The sequence below is a fragment of the Carcharhinus amblyrhynchos genome, chromosome 4 (genome assembly GCF_965287045.1).
Source record: "Carcharhinus amblyrhynchos chromosome 4, sCarAmb.v2.hapA, whole genome shotgun sequence".
Lineage (NCBI taxonomy): Eukaryota > Metazoa > Chordata > Chondrichthyes > Carcharhiniformes > Carcharhinidae > Carcharhinus > Carcharhinus amblyrhynchos.
In genome coordinates, this window is record NC_137327.1 from 109,591,186 (window position 1) to 109,614,436 (window position 23,251).

General features: G+C 40.4%; 1 protein-coding gene across 4 annotated transcripts in view; it reads left to right on the plus strand.

The window, feature by feature from the left end:
• The window catches only part of diaph2 (diaphanous-related formin 2), an 814,006-nt gene that overhangs the window by 204,182 nt on the left and 586,573 nt on the right, over positions 1-23,251 (plus strand). For all 4 annotated transcript variants that reach the window (XM_080187721.1, XM_080187724.1, XM_080187722.1 and 1 more), the window contains one exon: positions 6,594-6,733. In XM_080187721.1, the coding sequence (XP_080043847.1) occupies positions 6,594-6,733 (140 nt within the window). The remainder of the gene's footprint in view (positions 1-6,593; positions 6,734-23,251) is intronic.

A 23,251-nucleotide genomic window follows, 5' to 3' on the forward strand; every position in this document is an offset into this window, starting at 1 on the left:
AAATTTACATTCTGGGCTCATTGATGCTATTTCAGTTGGATTGAAATACCAAATACCATAATTTATGCAGAACTCAGGACACCAGGGAGATGTGTGGAGGTCCGGGTGTGGTTCCTGCGAGAGTCTCCCAGCCTGCTGCGCTTACAAAAAAAAGTCATGATGTGGAGATGCCGGCGTCGGACTGGGGTACACACAGTAAGAAGTGTGACAACACTAGGTTTAAGTCCAGCCGATTTATTTGATAGTAAACTGGGCAGTCCTGGCATGGCCTTTGGGCAAACAGCTGTCTGTGCTGTTATACGCTCTGTCTAAGGCCAGAACTCTTCATTCACCTGACGAAGAGGGAAACCTCGAAAGCTTGTGAGTTTACTATCAAATAAATCGGTTGGACTTGAACCTGGTGTTGTCAGACTTCTTACTACTTTTTTTAAAAAAAGCACAGTGGGAGAGGAGAATCGCCTCAATGACTTTGGAGATTTTAAATGGATGTGGCAATTCATGTTGCCCATTTATTGTAGAGAATCTATTGAATACATTGTTCTGCAAATATTGGTTAGAAAAGTTAAATTGATTGAAAAAATATATATTGAGTGATCCCTCGAACTTTCTAGCTTAGAATGATATGGTTGGGACATATTGGGCATTACTTGAACAGAGACCTGCAGATACTTGCATTTAACATCAAATCTTCCTTTCACGTCCTGACGCCACTGTGTGGTGCAGCAGATGGTACTGTTTATTACTCGGTACGTACGAGGAATCTGTGGTTCTGTTTGGCCTTGGTTCAAAAGCCCTGGATAATATCAACAATGAACTGACAATCGCGCTGAATGAACCCCATCTTGCCTGCATGTTAACACAACTACAATATAATTGCAGAATAGCTTTTGAAACAAATTAAATGCCTTTTTATTTTTGACATGAAACAATCATACTTTAAACCATAGAATTCCTTAAAGTCCAGAATGAGGCCATTGGGCTCATCGGGTCTCCACCCAGACCCTCTCCTGCGCCTTATCCCCATAACCCTGCATATGTACCATGGCTAATCCACCTAACCTACACATCTTTGAACACTAACAGGGAATTTAGCATGGCCAATTCATCTAATCTGCACATCTTTCGTCCATGGGAGGAAACTGGGGCATCCAGAGGAAACTCACACAAACATGGGGAGAACATGCTAACACAACAGACAGTTACCCAAGGTTGGAATCGAACTCGGGTCCCTGGTGCTGTGAGGAGCAGTGCTAATCACTGACATGCTGTGCTGGCTTGGACATCAATGCTTTGGCTGTCCTCAACATTGACGCCAGCCGTCATTAAGTCTTAGGGCTACAAGCCACACATGGGCAAGGAAATGCCCTGCTGATTACTGCCAACTTCTCTTCTTTAGCTGATGAATCAGTGCTCCTTCATGTAGGATACCATTTGGAAGAAGCACCAAGGCGAGCAGTGGTGCACAATGTACTCTATACGATGGACTTCAATGTCCATCCCCAGAAGAGACTCAGTAGCACCACTACTGACAGTGGGCCTATGGCAGATCGTGAGATAATGAGCAAGGGGAAAATACTGGGTTGATCTCATCCTCGCCACTCTAACTGTCACAGAGGCACCTATTGTTTGTGCTGATGATTGCACAATCGTTGTAGAGAGGAGTCCCATCTTCTCACTGAGGATCCTTTCCATTCCACTACCACCATGCTAAATGGGACAGACCCAAAACAAATCTAGCAACTGAAAACTGGACAACCATGAGGCACTGGACTTTCAGCAGCAGCAAAATAGTATTTCAGGCTGTAACTTTGTGCCTTGGCATATTCGTCACTCTACCATTATCCTGGTTCAATAAGGAGTGCAGGAGCAATGCCAGGCATTTTAAAAACATGAGGTGCTAACCTGGTGAAGTAAGAACACAGGCCGAGCTACATCCTAAAGAGTGGAGGCCGCATACTACATGACCTGCCAATCAACAGATCAGATCTAAGCTCTACTGTTCTGTCACATCTGGTTGCTAATGATGGTGGGCAATTAACTAACTAGAGGAATAGGATCCACAAACAGCTCTGTCACCAAATGGAGAAGCCCAGCATATTAGTGCAAAAGACAAGGCTGAGAATTTGCATCCATCTGCCAATCACTGCCCCATCAAACTACTCAATTAATATCATAAGTCCTCGCTTAAAGTTGTGGTTGAGTTCCTGGAAAGTGCAAATTCAACTTTAAGCAAATCACATTTTCCCATACATTTAGGTTTTGTACGAAGCTCCTCATCAAAACAAAACATTAAAGCATTCCCAACATTTACGTTGCAGACTTCCTATATTTATAAATTTCAAAAAGTTACTTTATTTAAAAATATGAAAGAAATACAGTATGATAACTTTGTGCTTGCCTCCTGCTTGCTGCTGATCATCGATCCCAAGACTGTCCCTCCTGATCACTGCAACCCTTCCTCTTGCTGACTTCTCCCATACTCTAACCCACCCTTTGGCAGGCACCTTGTGGCCTCTCCCACTAACTAATCCACTTTCTTGCTCTGACTTGTATTCTGTCTTGCTCCCTCCTGTCTCTGGCTGCTTATTTCCAGAGCCCTTGCGAGAGAGGAAAATAGCAAGCGAGAAGCATAACAGGGTGCAGGAGGTTAGACAAGAAAGTTAGTCAGGAAGTGGGCGACACTAAAAATTGGAGGATCAGCAGTAAGAGAACAGATCAGGAAGAGGGTGAGTTTGCTCCAGAATGCCCATGATCAAAATCAGGTGATATGCCCTGCATCAGACTGCCACAAAATAACTTTAAAATGAAACTTGCAATAGTAAACGAGAATACAGGCCTCATTGTTTTGTTTTAACATCAGTAAATTAATATTGAACGGGGACTTAAAATAGTGGATAGTGGAGCCAGCAGTGTTATTAACAGGGACCCACTGACCAACCTGTTCATGGATACTCAGTACATGTTCCATTTGAGTCACTAAGCTTTGAATCTCATCACCAGCATTGGTCCAAACATGGATAAAATAATTAAATTCCTGGTGTGAATTCAAAGGAGAGTGACTGCCCTTGAAATCATGGCAGCAGTTAACCAAGACCGTCATCAAGGAATCCTTGCAAAACTGAAGATAATGAGAAACTTCTGCACTGGTTGGATTCATATTAGCACCAAAAGAAGATGGCTGCAGTTGTTCAAGACCAACCATCTCAATGCTAGTAACTTGCTGCAGTAGTTCTTAAGGGTAGTTTCCTCACCCAACCATCTTCAGTTGCTTTGTTCATGACTTTCCTTCCAACATAAGTCAGAATTGGGGATGATGGCTGATGGACTGCTTCAGTATCTGACCACTGTGCAATTGTGTTCATGTGCAGTAAGAGCTGGACAACATTCAGGCTTGGGCTGATTTGTGGTGCACAACTACCAGACAGTGATCATCTCCCCATGACATTCAATGTATTAGATCACTGTAGTCCCATCATCAACATCCTGGGGAATTACCATTGACTCAAAACTGAGTTGAACCAGCCATGTAAACACAGTGGATATAACCACAGGTCAAAGGCTGGGAATTCTGTGGTGAAATGTGGATATATTACATAATGAAATTTTAACCTGTTGAAAGGCATATTTGTTTCTCATTCTCAGTTTCTAAGTGTTCTTTGAAAAGAAACCTCCAAGAATAGGTAGCACTCATAGCTGCTGACTTGCATGCATAATTCCTTTTGGTGATTAAGACAGATGGCCCCAGAACTCCTTTGTGACTCATTGGTACTTCCACTTTGTACTTGTGCCAACAATTACTAGATGGAAAGGCCAACTAATTGAAAAGTTTTTCCCTTTGAAGGGTTGTCACAATGGGATTGGACTTCTTCAATTCTCTAAGTTTGATGATTCTATGAATAAGGAACCCATGTGTAGATGATGATTTTGGCAATGATAAGTAATGTCTTATGTGGGATATTTTGAGGGAGAATGAACATGAAACATGAATTGACTGAGAGATGATGAGAGGACTTGAGTAAGGTGAATACCGTTAAGTCAATCATTGAAATAAATATTATGCTCAGAAAGGACAGTAGGACTAGGGGGCACAGCCTCAGGATAAAGTGGGGGCGGTTTAGAACGGAGTTGAGGAAGAACTTCTTCACTCAAAGGGTGGTGAATCTCTGGAATTCTCTGCCCGTTGAAGTGGTGGAGGCTACCTCGCTAAATATTTTTAAGAAGCGGGTTGATGGGTTTTTGATGAGAGGGGATTAAGGGTTATGGGGAGAGGGTGGGAGTGCGGAACTGAGCCACGACAGATCAGCCATGATCTTATTGAATGGCGGGGCAGGCTCGAAGGGCCAGATGGCCTACTCCTGCTCCTATTTCTTATGTTCTTATGTGTGTTAGAGCTCCAACTGAAGAGGGGAAGAAGTGAGGGATATACCTGGTTCCAGACACAAAGCTGTAATATCCTGCAATCCTCATGTGGAGGGCCCAATTCTCCTCCCCTTGCCCTCATTCACTGTCTCCATCAATAAAAATCACTGCATCCTTTATGCCAACCAGGTTAATTTTGAATATCATCTTAAAGAATAAGCAGGATTATGCTTCAGTGGATCTTAGAAATAATTCTTCCAGCTTTTGATGCATGCTATTGTTTTGCATGTCCAAGTTTCTGAAATAAGCACCATAGTCATTTAAAAGCTTAAAAAAAATCTGTCTTTTCACTGTTAAGATACATTTGGGGTAAATATTTCCTCATGCGCAGTGGAGCCAAAGAATTGGTGGAAAGTTTGGTTATTACTATTTCGAGACAACAGCTCTACATTTTTGAGGATTTCATGGTACGCCACCTCCATAGATTATTATTTTTGCTTCTGCCTCCCCCTTGCCATCCTTTCCTTTGACAGTCATCCACTTTATTCTCTTCTATTGTTGTGAAGTTCGACTGCATTATTGTCATCTAGCTTACTCCCAATCTGTTCAAAGGCAACAATTGCACTTCAGTTATCTTAATCTACTGTAATTGAAAGTTAGGGTTGTATCTTTGTTTCCTTGTTTATCATTTACATGATAACCCTAATATGAAATATCTGTAACTAAATCCTGGTATTTCTGTACCAATAGCATGAATTCCAAAGCCATTTTCAGGCCATATAACTGTCTGATTTTGTTGTAAATAAACCTACGGCTCTTGAGCAATCCTCTACTGTTATACAAGTCCTTTCTTGTCTGTACTGCAGTTTCATCAATCTCCGTGTCAGAATGTAATTTTTGTTTTCTGTTTCGTGCCAAGATCCCCTCTTTATCCCATTTTGTAGCTCCATATCTCCCTCTTTCTTGGAACTCAAACATACATAATCTTTGTTTCAACAATTGATTAGCCGGTACTCGCCTTACTATATCTCTCTCATCTCTTGGTCAATTCATGGTACATGTTCATTCTCTCAGAAGAAACCTCACGGAAAATTAACTTACCCTTGCTGAAAACCGTTTTTAGATATGTACTCAATCACACAATCATAGAAATTGGGAGCGCAGAAGAAGTCCATTTTGGCCCATTGTCATTGGCAATTTGAAAGAACAGTCATGCCTTGTCATCATGCATCTTATCTGTAACTTCCTAAGTTCCTGACCCTCAAACAGCTTTCCAGTCCTGTTTTCAAATTTTAATTGAATCAACTTGCGTTATCTTTTCAGGTAACAAAAACATTGCCTCATTTTCCCTCTACATCTAGGTCTATGGACTCTATGGACTAATCAAGTGTGAACGACGAATTTGAGTGTTTCTATAAATGAGTAGTTTTTAATTAGTTTGAACTTTGAGGAAATTAATTGACATGGATAACTGAAGTGTCACTTAACTGACAATGTATGGTAAAACCCAAAAGCAAAATTGTGCGTAAAAGAAGCCAATTAGTTATCAGTAAAACATTTCACACACAAAAATTTCACTGAGGCATTCCACAATCTGCTAAAATTGCTCATGAGTCTATTGCAACATCATTTGTTTGATCACCTTATTACTCTCTAGAGTAACAATTTACAAGTCTGGGATTCAATATTCTTGGTTGAAATTTGTCTGTTTGCTGTATGTGGAATTTTATATGGTTTGAAAGTAATTTTTTTGTCAGATTTTGTCATCGAATCCTGATTAGTGCAGAAGGAGGCCATTTGTCCCTTTGAGTCGGCACCAGCTCTCCAACAGAGCATCTTACTAGACACTACCCTCATAACCACATATGTTTACCGCACTACTTCCCCCCCCCCCAGTCAATGTATCTTGAGACACTAAGGGGCAATTTAGCATGATAATTTCACTTAACCTGCACATCTTTGGACTGTAGGAGGAAACCAGAGAATCTTGAGTGACTTTCCATTTAACCCAATCCCATTCAAAAAATAGGAAGGAAATGTTGGTGCAACAACTGCAATGGCAAACATTTTGCAATTCCTGTGTTATTGCTCATTGTATCTGAAAGCTACTGTCTCATAATATGATTCTTGCTTTGAATCAATTTGTAATTTTTTATATATGGACCATGGGGGAGATATGAGCTGTATCGATTCAGAGTACTTGGTGAGTAACTGTTTCTTTATTGTTGACGCAGGGAGGCCTGAGGAACAGCAAACATGAAAGTACACTATCGTCCCAAGAATATGTTCATGAGTTACGTTCCGGAATTACTGATGACAAACTTCTTAATTGTTTGGAATCACTGAGAGTTTCTTTGACCAGCAATCCTGTTAGGTAAGTGGAGCTTTGGTTTGGAACTAAGTTTAAATAAACATGTTTACCATATTACACTACGCTAAACTCGTGTGAGATTGAGCAAAGCACTGTACAATCTGTGACTGGTATTATAGATGTTTATGTAATAAGCAGCTGATTTAGATTTGGACATCAAGGCTGAATGTGTATTAAAGTAATTTACCATTGTCTTCATGACGTAGACATCATGTAATGTTGTGGAATGGTCTCTAGCTTTGACTTCAACTTGTCCCTTTATGGCTAAAAAGCTTTGCTGATCAGCAAATTTAGGTAGAAAAATGAGAATTACTATTATCTAAAAGATATTGGCATGCTCAGAAAATGCTGAAATACATTTGTGATATTTTATCAATTTTAAATAGTTATAAAAACAATTGTTAGTTTGCATATGCAACTCATTCAGTGTAAAGATTGATGTATTTTTGCATACACAAAACAATGTGGTGAGAGGAATGATTGTTTAGTGGTTGAAAGCTTATTTTTCCATTCTGGAAGTGTGCTGACATAGTTGATTCATCAGAAAAGCCTGGAGTTTTAGTAGTATAAATGATATGCAAGGAAGGGTAGATACACAAATGCAAACAAATGTGATAGCGCAGTTTGATTTTTTTTTTGTAAGCAGTTCTGAACTAGCAATTTAAATTTTTTGCAGTGAGAAAAGATTTGAAAAGCCTCACCTTGAGGTACTTAAAACAGAATAAGACAGTGAAATGGAACAGAACTGGAAACAAAGAAGCAAAAAAAAGTATTAAACAATAAACTACTATAGAGTATACCTGGTATTTTTGTTAATTAACCATTGCCCACAAAGGGCCATTGGCGTTTCTCAGAGAGACAATTAGTTATATAGCTTGAAGGGCACCACTCCATCAAGCTTGGGATGAGGCAGGGAGATAGACCTCCATGATTTTCCATATCCAGTTTTGGGATTGAACCCATGCTGTTGGCATCATGCTGCACCATACTCTAGCCATTTTGTCAACTGAGCCCTCCACCTCACCCCCCCCATCCGAGAGAATGATATATTGTGACCTCATATCCAGAATTCAGTTTTGTGTTTACAAGCAGAGGAGTTAGGTTGGGGGCCAGATGAGTTGATTATATATCTTTAGTTTATGTTGAATCATTGTAGTCATTTCAATGTTTGAGTTAATGATCTGAATGACAGTGCCAGTCACTGAAACATAAGAGATGTATTAGACATTGGACTTTTCATATTTTGAGCTCTGTTGTAATGTTATATGACTACCAAGTGAAACCAATGAATGGAACATGTAGGAAAATGTGTTTAGAGTGTGTAGTTGAATCTGGAATTTAATACACGCCCTTAAACTAATTAGAAGCTATGGCCATTGAACAAGTTTATGAAGAACATATTAGATTTAACAAAGTGAGAACACTCTATGCAATACGTGTGAATGAACACAACAGTTAATAATACGCAGAGCACAACAGCAGACCCACTAAATTGAGTGAACACATTACATCCATTTTGTTTCTTCCTGCAGTTTTAATTCATTTATCTGCTATTTTCAATGATATGTTTAAAATTGTTTTAATCACATGAAATTGCTTCTGTAATAGACAATGCAGTCAGACTTTTATTCACGTGAAAACATTTAAATAACATAATAAAAGCACTAGTAGGCTATTTGTCCCTTCCAAGCATGTTTACCATTCAATAAGTCCATGGTTAGTCTTCCATCTGAATACGACCTTTTTGTACTGTCCCTATAATCCTGTAATTCCTGTAGTACCCAAAAATCTATTGATTGCCATCTTGAATATATGACTAAGCATCCAAAATTCTTGGAAGTGGAGAATTTCAAAGATTTACAGCCCTTTGAGTGAGGAAGTGTCTTCCCGTCTCGGGACGAAACACTGATCTCTTATTATCAATTATATTCTCTCCCAACCAGAGGAAATATTTAGTCAAGTTTTTAAGGAATTGTATATGTCTTAATTGGATTAACTTTAATTCTCCTAAATTAGGCCTAATCTACTCAGTCAATCACCTCATACCAGAAATCAGTCCCGTGAATGTTTGTTGCACTTTGAAGCATATTCTTCCTTTGGTATGGAGACCTACTGTATGTAGCACTCCTGGTGTGGTCCACTTTCAGAGAGTGAGAGCTCTGCTGGCTTTTAAATCTAATGGTATAATTAGGGCCATCTGGCAGCACTGTGTACTTGCATCCCTTCAGAAATAGCATCTTCCAATGTCTCTTGTGGACTAAAGGTGTCATTCTGCATACATCTGAGGTAATGCTATGTACCCATTTCATTAGATATAGTACTGGATGCCATTATGTCCTGATGATCTCTCGTAGTTAAAACATCACATTGCCAGGCTATTTAAAGCTAAGTAATGAAAAAGAAAGATCAGAAACTATCTAAATCAATGGAGCCGGCCAGTGGAAAAGTAGTTATCTTACCTGAGCTTGATACCAAAATTGTTTCAAGTTCTAGTCTTTTGTGTTTTTTGACTACTTCTACGTGAACACAGATTTATGTTTGCTGCAGTTATTCTTGACGTAATAACCTGACAGTCTGGTAGATCTGAGCGAATGTCACACCAGTTTACTCATTCAGTAATGTCAATCAAAATGGACCAAAATCTGAGCACAGTGCTTGGTGGCACTCAACTGGCAAATTGTTGTAGGGTAATTGAGGTGACGAGCACCGGCAAGAAATCTCAGACCATACAGGGCTCACAAAGTCAGTGTTTCTGTAACCTTATTCAGCCAGCGGCTATCAGGAGACCTTCACAGGGTTAAGCAGCTCTGGCGTAGAGCAACAAAACCCCTGATAAATCTGACAGTACAATCAAAAAACAGATCAGTTATAGATTTTTCTTATCAATCATTCCTGCTTTACAATAACTTTAAATCAACCATCTTCAAGGTACGCAAATGAGCAATAATAATGGTCAAATACTCTGGCCAATTGCATTCTACACCTCAACATAATGATATTTTATTAGTCTATGAATTCTGTAGGTTGACTCCTGAGTTGGCTGACCTCTACAGTCTGGTTGCCTAGGAACTTGAGACGCTCAGCCCAGAGTTCAAATTCTTGTTCTTGCAGGTTCCCTCAGAGTTCACTGTCCATCCAGACAAACTCATGATATTGCATCTGGACACTAGTCTATCTCGCCTGGACTGTAAATTAGCCCTATTCATAATACATGATAAAATGTTCTAACCGTTCTCCCATCCAAAACTTTAGCTGACAAATCTTGCATATTTCCAAGCTTCAAATATTCTCTCAAAATATAACTTTGCCCTAAAGATTTGTAGTAAAATGCTTTTGAAAAAAGTGAACAACGTATCTTAAAATCAATAATACATTTAAAATATCAGCATTTGTTTTACAATCATAATCACTTATTTGAGTCAATCACTGGGAAATAAGGAAGGGCATGTGACAGAAGTGTTAGTGAGGGATTACTTTGAGACCAGTGACATAATTTTATTTGTTTTAAGATAGCTATGAAGAATGATAGGTCTGGCCCAAAAGTTAAAATTCTAAACTGGGGCAAGGCCAATTTTGATGCTATCAGGCAGGAACTTTCAAAAGTTAATTGTGGAAGTCTGTGGGAAGGCAAAGAGACGTCTGGTAACTGGCTTTCAAAGGTGTGTTAACCAGGGTTCAGGGTAAACATATTCCTCTTAGAGTGAAGGGCAAGGCTGGCAGAAATAGGGAACCCGGAATGGCTCGAGATATTGAGGTCCTGGTTAAGAAGAAGGAAGGGGCACATGACATGCATGGGCAGCTGGGATCAAGTGAATCCCTTGAAGAGTAGGTGTAGGAGTAGAGTTAAGCGAGAAATCAGGAGGGCAAAAAGGGGACATGAGATTGTTTTGGCAGATAAGGCAAAGGAGAATCCAAAGAGCTTCTACAAATACATAAAGGGCAAAATAGTAACAAGGGAGAGAGTAGGGCCTCTTTAAGGATCAACAAGGTCATCTATGTGCAGATCCACAAGAGATGGGTGAGATCATAAATGAATATTTCTCATCAGTATTTACTGTTGAGAAAAGCATGGACATTAGGGAACTTGGGGAAATAAATAGTGATGCCTTGAGGAGTGTACATATTACAGAGAAGGAGGTGCTGGAAGTCTTAAAGTGCATCAAGGTAGATGAATCCCCGCGACCTGATGAAGTGCATTCTAGGACATTGTGCGAGGCTAGGGAAGAAATTGCGGGTTCCCTAGCCGAGATTGAATCATCGGTAGTCACGGGTGAGATGCCTGAAGATTGGAAAGTGGCAAATGGTGTGCCTTTGTTTAAAAAGGGTTGCAAGGAAAAACCTGAGAACTACAGGCCAGTGAGCCTCACATCTGTGATGGGTAAGTTGCTGGAAGGTATTTTGAGAGACAGGACCTGTGGGCATTTAGAGACGCAAGATCTGATTAGGGATAGTCAACGTGGCTTTGTGAGTGGAAAGTCATGTGTCACAAGTTTGATTTAGTTTTTTGAAGGTAGATGAGAGCAGTGCAGTTGATGTCTACATGGACTTTAGAAAGGACTTTGACAAGGTATGGCATGGTATGTTGTTGCATAAGATTAAATCTCACGGGATCCAGGGTGAGGTAACTCAATGGATACAAAATTGGCTTCTGGGTGGTTGTAAAGGGTTGTTTTTCAAACTGGAGGCCTGTGACCAGCAGCGTGCTTCAGGGATCAGTGCTGGGTCCACTGTTATTTGTCATTTATATGAATGATTTGGATGAGAATATAGGAGGCATGTTTAGTAATTTCGCAGATGACACCAAGATTGGTGGTATCATGGACAGTGAAGAAAGGTATCTTCGATTGCAAGGGGATCTTGATCTGTTGGGCCAGTGGGCTGACGAATGGCAGATGGTGTTTAATTTAGACAAATGCGAGGTGATTCATTTTGGTAGATTGAACCAGGGCAGGACTTACTCAGTTAATGGTAGGGCGTTGGAGAGAGTTACAGAACAAAGAGATCTAGGAGTACAGGTTCATAGCTCCTTGAAAATGAAGCCACAGGTAGACAGAATGGTGAAGAAGGCATTCAGCAATCTTAGTTTCATCGGTCAGAACATTGAATACAGGAGTTGGGATGTCTTTTTGAAGTTGTACAAGACATCAGTAAGGCCACATTTGGAATACTACATGCAGTTTTGGTCATATTATTATAGAAAAGATATTATTAAACTAGAAAGAGTACAGAAAAGACTTACTAGGATGCTACCGGGACTTGATGGTTTGCATTATAAAGAGAGGCTAAATAGACTATGCCTTTTTTCTCTGGAGCGTAGGAGGCTGAAGGGTGATCTTATAGAGATCTATAAAATAAGGAGGGGCGCAGATCAGCTAGATAGTCAATATATTTTCCCAAAATTAGGGGAATCTAAAACTAGAAGGCATAGGTTTAAGGTGAGAGGGGAGAGATGCAGAAGTGTCCAGAGGGGCAATATTTTCACGGAGGGTGAGAGTGTCTAGAACAAGCTGCCAGAGATAGTTGTAGAGGTGGTACAATGTTGTCTTTTAAAAAGCATTTAGTTATATGGGGAAGATGGGTATAGCAGGCCAAATGTGGGGAATTGGGATTAGCTTAGGGGACTGAAAAAGAAAGGGCGGCATTGACAAGTTGGGCCGAAGGGCCTGTTTCCACACTGTAAACCTCTGACTCTATGACTGTATTTTCTGTAAATTGCTTCTTGTTAGCTTATTTTAAAGTCATTTAACTAAATACTCTAATTTTGTCAGTGCCTTAACCTGTATGGATTTTAAAGGCGTCACTAATCTATTTCCCCATTTCATTCATATTTTGCACATGAGCTACTAAACTTTTTAATTGAACAATTTCTCACAGACCTTGTTCATCTTGTAGGAGACTTTCCTTTCAATTTAAGTCTGCTCAAAATCTTTTATATTTGACTATTATGTACCATGCAATTAATACGAGAAAAGCATGTAGTCTCCTATTTTATACTTTGAGATTGAGGATTAATCACAGTCATAAGGTTTGTTTTTGCTCGTTAGGTTATATATTTAGAGAAAGATAGCATAGGAAAACATGTGGAACAGAACAGTACACAAACACTTCAGACTTCAGTAATTTTTAATGAGGAGTAAAGAAAGACAATAAGAGCTTTTTTTGAAGAAAGGATGTATCACTAGAAGGAAATCTTGCACAATTTAGTATTGACTCGTAGGGCGGGATTTTTTGACTTTGCTTGCCCCGAAACTGGAAGATCTTGTCCGAGATCAGTGGACCTTTCTATGGTTTGCCCCTTGCCCACTATGATTTCCATGGCAGACAGAACAGGAAAATTTGCACTCAAGTCAGCAAAAAAAAATGCAGATAAAAACAGAGAAAGTGTGGGTTCATTCCAAGAGAAACAAATTTGCAAAGAACTAACAGACAAATGCAAGAATTATACAGTAATTATGACAGGAGACAAATTTATTTTTCTCGGAAACTCTTGGAATGAACTCTCACTTCCCCCTCTCTGTCTCTCTCTGTCTTGATTTTCCGACCGCGCTCACCCCAAAACCGGAAAATCCGGGATCAACAAACCTTTCCGTGGTCCACCTCTTGCCCACTATAATTCTCATGGCAGAAGAAGTAACAAATAGGTGCAAGAACCCTACAGTAATTATAACAGGAGGCTTCAATTATCCAAATACAGACTGCTTGAGGAATAGTGTAAAGGGATAAGAATGACAAGAGTTTGTGAGGTGTGTTCATTATCATTTTCTGCAGCAGTATGTTTCTGGTCCAATGAGAAGGAAGGCAGCATTGGACTTGGTTTTGGGGAATGAGTTAGCCAAAACTGATCAAATAACAGAGGGAAAGCATTTACGGGACAGGGACCATTGAATGATATGATTTAGGTTTGGGACATGGAAAAGGAACAATCCAGAACAGGGTTAATTAATTGGAGGAAAGCCAACTTGGATGGGACGAGAATGCGTCTGAGTTGAGTGAGTTAGAGTCAAATGTTGGCAAAAAAAAATGTTGGTTGAACAACATGCTACCTTCAAAGGGATAATATTGCAGGCAATCTTAAGATATTTATTCCCTTGAAAGGGGAAGATAGGACAAATTAATCTGGAATGTTCTGGATGATGAGCAATAGAGGTGAAGATGGAAAGGAAGTAGTATGTGCAAGCAGAAAATACAATAGAGAATCATGTTGAATATAGAAGGGGATAGTGATAGTAATGTAAAAAAAACTAAGTGGTAAAACAAGGAGGGAGCATGGAAAGAGATTAACAGCTAACATAAAAGGGAATCTTAGGGTCTTCGATAAACATGTACATAATAATAGAGTGGTAAAAGAGGAGGTGGCAGTTTAAGTATGAAAAGGAGACATGCATTTTCAGGCAGGAGAGGTAGTGGAGGTGACAAAAACAATTGACGGAGGAAGGGCTGTGGATGTCGTCTATATGGATTTTAGTCAAGCGTTTGACAAAGTCCCTCATTGCAAGTTGGTGCAAAACGTTAAATTTCACAGGATAAAAGGAGAGCTAGCTAGATGTGTGGAGAACTGGCTTGGCCACAGAAGACAGAGGGTAGCAGTGGAAGGATCTTTTTCTGGCTGGAGGTATGTGACTAGTGGTGTTCCGTAGGGCTCTGTACTGTGACCTCTACTGTTTGTGATATATAAATGATTTGGAAGATGGTGTAACTGGTGTGATCAGTAAGTTTGCGGACGACACAAAGATGGCTGGACTTGCGGATAGCGATGAACATTGTCAGAGAATACAGCAGGATATAAATAGGCTGAAAAATTGGGCAGAGAAATGGCAGATGGAATTTAATCCAGGTAAATATGAAGTGATGCATTTTGGTAGAACTAATGTAGGGGGAAGCTATACAATAAATGGCAGAACCATCAGGAGTATAGATGCACAGAGGGACCTGGGTGTGCAGGTCCACGGATCCTTAAAAGTGGCAGCACAGGTGGATACGATGATGAAGAAGGCATATGGCATGCTTACCTTTATAGGACAGGGCACAGAGTACAAAAGTTAGTGTATGATGTTGCAGCTATATAGAACGTTGGTTAGGCCACACTTGGAATACTGTGTCCGGTTCTGGTCGCCACACTACCAGAAGGGCTTTGGAGAGAGTACAGAAAAGGTTTACCAGGATGTTGCCTGGTATGGAGGGTCTTAGCTATGAGGAGAGATTGGGTAAACTGGGGTTGTTCTCCCTGGAAAGATGGAGGATGAGGGTCAACCTAATAGAGATGTATAAAATTGTGAAGGGCATAGATAGGGTGAACAGCGGGAAACTTTTTCCCAGATTGGAGGTGACGAACACAAGGGGTCACAGGTTCAAGGTGAGGGAGGCAAGGTTTAACACAGATGTCAGAGGGACATATTTTACACAGAAGGTGGCGGGGGCCTGGAACTCTGAATGTTATTCAACAAGGGGTGTCAGGGTAATGTCAGCAACTGCAGACCATTTGACTTCAGTGGCTGGGAAACTTCTGAAAACTATATTTCAAGACAAAGTTAATAGTTACTTAGATGCAAGATAATTAAGGAAAGCCATCATGGATTCATTAAGGGAAAATCATGTTGAACTAACTTGTTGGAGTTTTTTTTATGGTGGTAACAATGAAGATTGATTAGGACAATGCTGTTAATGTAGTGTATCTGAATTTTCAAAAGGGAGTTGATACACTGCCACAATTGGCTGAGTGACAAGAAATGGAGAGTAGTACATAAGAACATAAGAACATAAGAAATAGGAGCAGGAGTAGGCCATCTAGCCATTCGAGCCTGCCCCGCCATTCAATAAGATCATGGCTGATCTGTTGTAGCTCAGTTCCACTTTCCCGCCCTCTCCCCATAACCCTTAATCCCCTCTCTTATCAAGAACCCATCAACCCGCTTCTTAAAAATAATTAGCGAGGCAGCCTCCACCACTTCAACGGGCAGAGAATTCCAGAGATTCACCACCCTTTGAGTGAAGAAGTTCCTCCTCAACTCCGTTCTAAACCGCCTCCCCTTTATCTTGAGGCTGTGCCCCCTAGTCCTACTGTCTTTTTTGAGCGGGAAGAGTCTCTCCACCTCTATCCTATCCATCCCATTCATCATCTTATACGTCTCAATGAGATCTCCCCTCATTCTTCTAAACTCTAACGAGTACAAGCCTAGTTTATTCAGCCTCTCCTCATAGCTCAATCCCCTCAACAAATTGTTTTTCAGATCAGAGGAGTATTTGTAGTGGAGTTCCCCGGGGTCAGTGTTGGGACCCTTCCTGATGCATACTAATGACCTCGACTGGTATTCAGGACATGATTTCAAAATTCGTAGATGATACAAAGATTGGAGGTCTTGTCAACTATGATGAGGATAGTCTTGAACTTCAAAAGGATATAGATATCTGGTAAATTGGGCAGACAAGTGGCAGATTCAGAGAAGTGGAGGCAATGACACAGTGGTTTTGTCACTTGACTGATAATTCAGAGATCTGGGGTAATGTTCTGGGGACCTGAACGATGGTCATGAAACCGTAGTTGTAAAAACCATCTGATTCATCAATGTCCTTTAGGGAAGAAAACCTGCCGTCTTTAGCTGCTCTGGCCTACGTGTGTCTCCAAATCCACAGCAATGTTGTTGACGCTTACATGCTTCTAAATGGCCCAGCAAACCACTGAGTTCTATGCCACTGCTACAAATGGAACAAAAAGCAATGAAATAGGATAGCCCAGCTGGCATTGACCTAGGCACTGGAAATGACAATGGCAAACCCAGCCCTGTCAACCCTGCAAACGGCAATTAAGAGCTGAGGACTTGTGTCAAAATTGGAAGAATTGTCTGAGTGGTTGAGCAACAAACTGACAATAGTCATATTCACAGAATCATAACTTACAGATAATGTCCCAGGCACCACCAACCCATTCCCGGCATGTCCTGTGTCAGGACAGAACAGACCCAGCAGACGGATGGGCGGAACGGTGTTATGCAGTTGGGAAGGGGTTACCTTGGGAGTCCTGAACATCGACTCTGTATCCCATGAAGTTTCATGGCACCAAGTGAAACATTGGCAAGGCAATCTCCTGCTGATTACCATGTACTGTCTGCCTTAGCTGATGAATCAGTACTCCTCCATATTGAACTTGGCTTAGTGAAACATTGAGGGTGGCAAGGGCAGAGTGCACTCTGGTTAGGGGACTTCAGTGTCCATTGAGAAGAGTGGCTCGGCAGTATCACCACGGACTGAGTTGACAGAATCCTAAAAGACATAGCCGCTAGTCTGCGGCAGGTGGTGAGTGAACCAGCAAGAGAGACAAACATACTTGACCTCATCCTCACCAGACTGCCTGCCACAAATGCTCCTGTTCAGGACGGTATCGGTCAGAGTAACCACTGCACAGTCCTTATGGAGACACAGTCCCACCTTCACATTGAGGATACTCCCCATTGTGTTGTGTGGTACTACCACTGTGCTAAATGGGATAGACTTCAAACAGATCTAACAGCTCAAATCTGGGCATCCATGAGGTGCTGTGGGCTCTCAGCAGCAAATTTGTAGTTTTTATCTCATGGTCCAGCATATCCTCCAATCTGCTATTACCAACCACCAAGCCATGGGATCAATCCTGGTGAAATGTAGAATACAGGAGGGCAGAACAAGAGCAACACCAGGCATACCTAAAAATGAGGTGTCAACCATGTGGCACTACAAAAAAAAGACTATTTGCATGCCCGACAGCATAAGCTGCAAATAATAAACAGAGCTAAGTGATCCTACAAACAATGGATGACATCTAAACTCTGCAGTCTTGCCACATCTGGCTATGAATGATGGGGAACAATTAAAAACTCACATGAGGAGGAGGCTCCACAAACATCCCCATCCTCAATGGCAGGGGAGCCCAGCACATCAGGACAAAAGACAAAGCTGAGCATTTGCAACAATCTTCATCCAGAATCTCCATGCGGATGAGAGTGGAGTTTTAAACTACTTGTGTGGAAGCCAGAGCTTACTTTAAAAAAAAGAGTTGACTCATCTGGGATGATTTGAGGAGAAATGCGCTGAAATTCACTTGGTTTCAGATTAGTGTTTGACTACGGTCAGTGTTAGCTTAAAAGGACTGTGTATTCACTGAGAGAGTTAGAGTTTAAGATGTATTTTGTAACCTGTACATTTGTGAAGGTAGGCGTGAGTGAAGGATATTGTATTATAGTCAAACTTTTCATGTTTATTTTTGTGTTATTAAAAGCAGTCTTGTGACTCTGTTCATCTTTTATTTTAAAAAGATCTAAAAGTTATGGTCTTCTGAACCAGCATTTTATTCTGGGATCTTCCCATCCAGTAGAAACATCAACTGGGATCACAACAGTTTTACTTTCCTTCTTTCTCACATCCTAGGAAAATACATAGCCTATTTTGCTTTGCAGGTCACAAATGACAAGACATGATATCTATTTGTAGTCTCTTACCACTTCTAATGCAATCATAACTGAACAAATTGCAAACAGGTACTTCTCCAAATGTCTGTGACCATGTATGGAGTGGAGCAGGAAAATTGAGGCCATATAGAGGCAGGGAGATTTATAGAAGTAGAAGATGGTGAATATATTGGAACTTGGAGTTCAGCAGTTCATTGTAATTTTTTTCACCTGTTCTCAGATGTTGAGTTTAATGAGTACTTTATTTGTTGGGTATACTGCGTGCATGATTGAAGAACTGATGTAGCTTCTGACAGGAATCAAATAGAACTGGCCAAATTTAAAGGTTTAAGTGTCTTTATTGTATGGCACAGAATGCTGCACATCTTATGGATACTATTTATAGAATCATAGAAAGTTACAGCATAGGAGGAGACTATTGTGCCATTGCCTTTGGTTTGTAAATCCATAAGTTCTTCCTACCGTATTACAAGTGACATAGTGGCGCAGTGGTTAGCGCTACTGATTCTCTTAGCGTCAGGGACCCAGATTCGATTCCCAGCTTGGATCACTGTGTGGAATTTGCACATTCTCCCTTTGTCTGCGTAGGTTTCCTCTGAGTGCTCCAGTTTCCTCCCACAGTCTGAAAGATGCATTGGTTGGTTACGTGCATTGACCTGAACAGGCACTGGAGTGTGGCGACTAGGGGAATTTCACAGTAAAAATATACATGTTATGAGGCAGGTTATAAAGATTACTTTTCTTTTATCATATTTATACATTAAATTCAAGCTAATTAATACCATATTATTGTCCAAACACTATTGGAGGAACCTTGTAGATGGTGAAAAGGCTTTGGGAGGGTCAGAGGGTGGATTACTTGCTGCAGAATTCACAGCCTCTGACCTAACCACAATTTTATATGACACATGCAGTTAAGTTTCTGGTCAGTGGTAACTCCTGTCCATAATTCTTCACCCAATTATGTCAGATTAACCCTCTGTTTTGTTTTCTCATGTCTAGCTTCTCCTTGGATGCATCGATAGGATTTATTCAGCCATTATAATGGTAGCAGAATTTATGTTCTATAATTCTTGCTTGATTACTTGATGGCTATTTCCACAAATGGAAAAGCCTCTTAACCTATTCTTTCTTAATTTCAAAAACCCTTGTTAGGTTGCTCCTTCAAAAAAGAAAAGAACCCGGTCTGTTCATCCTTTCTTGATATATATCCTACATGTTTTTGTTATCAACCTTATAAAAGCATTTTTTCACCTTCTGCATTGCCTCTTTATACTTTTCATGTTCGGGTGACTGATACAGGTTCTCCTGACTATGGCCTGATCAATGTTTGATTTGATTTGCTTTGCTTTCTATTGTCATATGTTTTAGTGCACAGTGAAAAGTCATGTTTCTTGCACATGATACAGACAAAGCATATTGCACGTAGAGAAGAGAGGGTGGCAGAATGTAGTGTTACAGTCATACCTAAGCTGTAGAGAAAGATCAACTTAATAGAGATAGGTCCATTCAAAAAACTGATGGCAACAGGGAAGAAGCTGTTCTTGAGTTGGTTGGTATGTGACCTCAGACTTTTGTATCTTTTTCTCGAAGGAAGAAGGTGGAAGAGAGTATGTCTGGTGTGCGTGAGCTCCTTAATTATGCTGGCTGCTTTTTTAAGGCAGCAGGGATGGGTAACTGGTTTGCTTAATGGACTGGGCTTTGTTCATGATCCTTCGTAGTTTTTGTGGTCGTGGACAGAGCAGGAGCCATACTAAGCTGTGATGCAACCAGAAAGAATGCTGTCTATGGTGTATCTATAGAAGTTGGTGAGAGTTGCAGCGGACGTACCAAATATCCATAGTCTCCTGAGAAAGTAAAGGTGTTGACAGGTTTCCTTAGCTGTAGCGTTGGCATGAAGGGACCAGGACAGGTTTTGTGATCTGGACTCTTTCTACTTGGTTCCAGTTGATGTAGACAGGGGCATGTCCTCCACTATGCTTCCTGAAATCGATAACCATCTCCTTTGTTTTGTTGATGTTGAGGGAGACGTTATTGTCGTTGCATCAGTTCACCAGATTCTCTATCCCTTTCCTGTAGTCCGTCTCTTGATTGTTTGCAATCCCACCCATGACGGTTGTGTTATCAGCAAACATGAAAATCGAGTTTGAAGTGAATTTTGTGTCTCACTCATAGGTGGATGCATGTCTAATGCAACTTCTCTGCTTTTCAATTCTATTCCTCTGGGCAGAAAAAAAATCCCTGTTTGTTTTTTAGTTGTGTTATCTTCGTTAGTACTTCTCGTGTTTTCTGTATTCATACTCCCAGGTCCCTTTTGCTCCTCTGTTTTCCAACCAAGATGTGGCCTCCTGATTTTTCTTACTGTTCAAACATAAGACATAAAGGAGCTGGAATAGAAGGCCTGATCAGTCCCTGTGGGGCTTGAGTATGAGTTGCCCTGGTAACAGGCAATAGCTTGCCCAACTGGAACTCATTACCCTAAGCCTTTTATAAGGCAGACTCACAACTGAACCTGCAGAACTACATGTCCCAGACATGTGCGTAACATGGTAGTGGTTTTAATTTGCATTCCGTAAATAAACCATGTTCCTTTTCAATTGGCTTTCCTGAGTTATTACATCTAAGGAACTTTCCGAAGTCTTGGGAAATTTTGGAAAATTAAAACCAATGCACCAACAAACTCACTAGCCACTTCTTTTAAGATCCTAGGATGAAGTCCGTTGGAACCCTGGAATGATTTGCTTAGTCACATTTCCCTGGTGGTTGTAATTTTCTTTACCTTTTTTGTTCTGATTTTCTGATTTCTATTTCCTGATTTAGAACTATTTCTGGGATGTTACTTCTATTCTTGATAGTAAAGAACTGTGCAAAATATCTGTTCAATACCTCTGTCATCTCCTTATTTTCCATTACACACTCAGGCTCACTTTCCGGAGGACCTGTGCTCACTTTAATTCTTTTAAAAATATCTATAGATATTTTCACCATCTGCCTTTACGTTTGCAGCTGGCTTTCTTTGTACTCTAATTTTTCGTCCCATATTAATCTTCTCGTCTTTCCTTGCTGTTCTTTCCATTCTGTCCAGTCTTCTGACCTGCCACCCATTATTGCTCTATTGTATGTTTTTTGTTTAAATTTAATACTACTTTACTACCCCTTGGACTGCATCTATTCTGTGTATTATGAGATTTTCTTTTAAATGTTTAGCACTGCTTTTCTATTGACCTATCTCAGAACCTAATTGGCCAGTTGTCTTCAGTTAGCTCTTTTACGCACTCATTTCCCTTATTTAAGTTTGAAATATTAGTCTTGGGCCTACTTTTCTTCTCTTCAACTTGAATGTAAAATTCAAACAATTTCGAATTGCTGCTTCCTGTAGGCACCTTCACCATGAGGCTGTTAATTAATTATATCATATTGCATAATGTTAAGTCATGTAAAGCGTATTTTTTGCTTCGCTTCAGAAGATGTTTCTATAAGAAATTATCTAGGGGGCACAGCCTCAAGATAAAGGGGGGTGGGGGACGGTTTAGAACAGAGTTGAGGAAGAACTTCTTCACTCAAAGGGTGGCGAATCTCTGGAATTCTCTGCCCGTTGAAGTGGTGGAGGCTACCTCGCTAAATATTTTTAAGAAGCGGGTTGATGGGTTTTTGATAAGAGAAGGGATTAAGGGTTATGGGGAGAGGGCGGGAATGTGGAACTGAGCCACGACAGATCAGCCATGATCTTATTGAATGGCGGGGCAGGCTCGAAGGGCCAGATGGCCTACTCCTGCTCCTATTTCTTATGTTCTTATGTCCTTAAAAAAACATTCTACGAACTCCTTATCTATGTTGCCTTCGCCCATTTGATTTTTCTAGTCTATATGTAGATTAAATCCCACATGATTATTGCAGTATCTTTCTGGCTTTGCTGGTGCAACTTGCAACCCATGAAAAAAATGATGCCAAATGAAAAATCAAAGTAGCATTTAAGTACTTGCAGTATATGATATTAATCTTGTTGTTCCTTTCAACATTGTCTCAGAAGTGCTGTATATTTATTTCAACATCCAGGTTCTAGAATAACGAATATAATTCTTAGTTGTAAGCAAGATTGGTTACAAAATTGGCTGAGTAATGGGATACAGAGAGTAAAGGTCAGTCGATATTTTTCAGGCTGGAGGAAGGTTTATAGTGGTTCCCCAGGGGTCAGTATTGGGACCATTGCTTTTCCTGATAGATATTTATGTTCTAGATCTTGGTATGCAGTAAGATTTTCAAAGTTTGTGCATGATACAAAACCTGGAAGCATTGTAAACTGAGGAGGACAGTATGGAGCTCCAAAAGGACACATACAAGTTGGTTGATAGATAGCAGATGAAGTTCAATGTGGAGAAGTGTGAGGTGATGCATTTTGGCTGGAATAAAGAGATGCAATTCTTAAGGGGTGCAAGAACAATGGAACCTGAGTGTATATGTACTTAGATCATTGAAGGTGGCAGGATCGGTGAAGAGAGCAGTTAATAAAGCATTCAGCATCCTAGGCGCTTTGATAACAGGGGTAAAGCAGAAGAGCAAGGTGGTTATGCTGAACTTATGTAAGACATCAACTCGTTAGACCTCCACTGGGGTATTATGTACAGTTCTGGGTGCCACATAATAGGGAGGATGTGAATGCATTGGAGAGAGTGCAAAGACATTTACATGAATGGTTCCAGGGATGAGAGATTTCAGTAATGAAGATAGTTTGGAGCAGCTCGAACTGTTCTCTTTGGAGAGGAGAAGACTGGCAGGGTCCCAGATCAGAAACCCCCAAAGTATAGTATAAAGCCAGAATAGACCCCAACAATATTTTAATTTTGGCATAAGTGTGAGGAAAGAAAGCTTCACCTCAGGAGGAATTCCACTACAAATTTGGGATTTTTTTTGTAAAAAGGTTTTATTCATAACAGTTTAATTTTAACAAAATGAAACAGTAACCCTTAACTACTGAACAATCACTAAACTTGAAAAGAAACAACCTGTAACTTCTCGTAGGTAGTAGATCTGGGGTAGTACGGTGGCACAGTGGTTATCACTGCTACCTCACGGCACCAGGGAT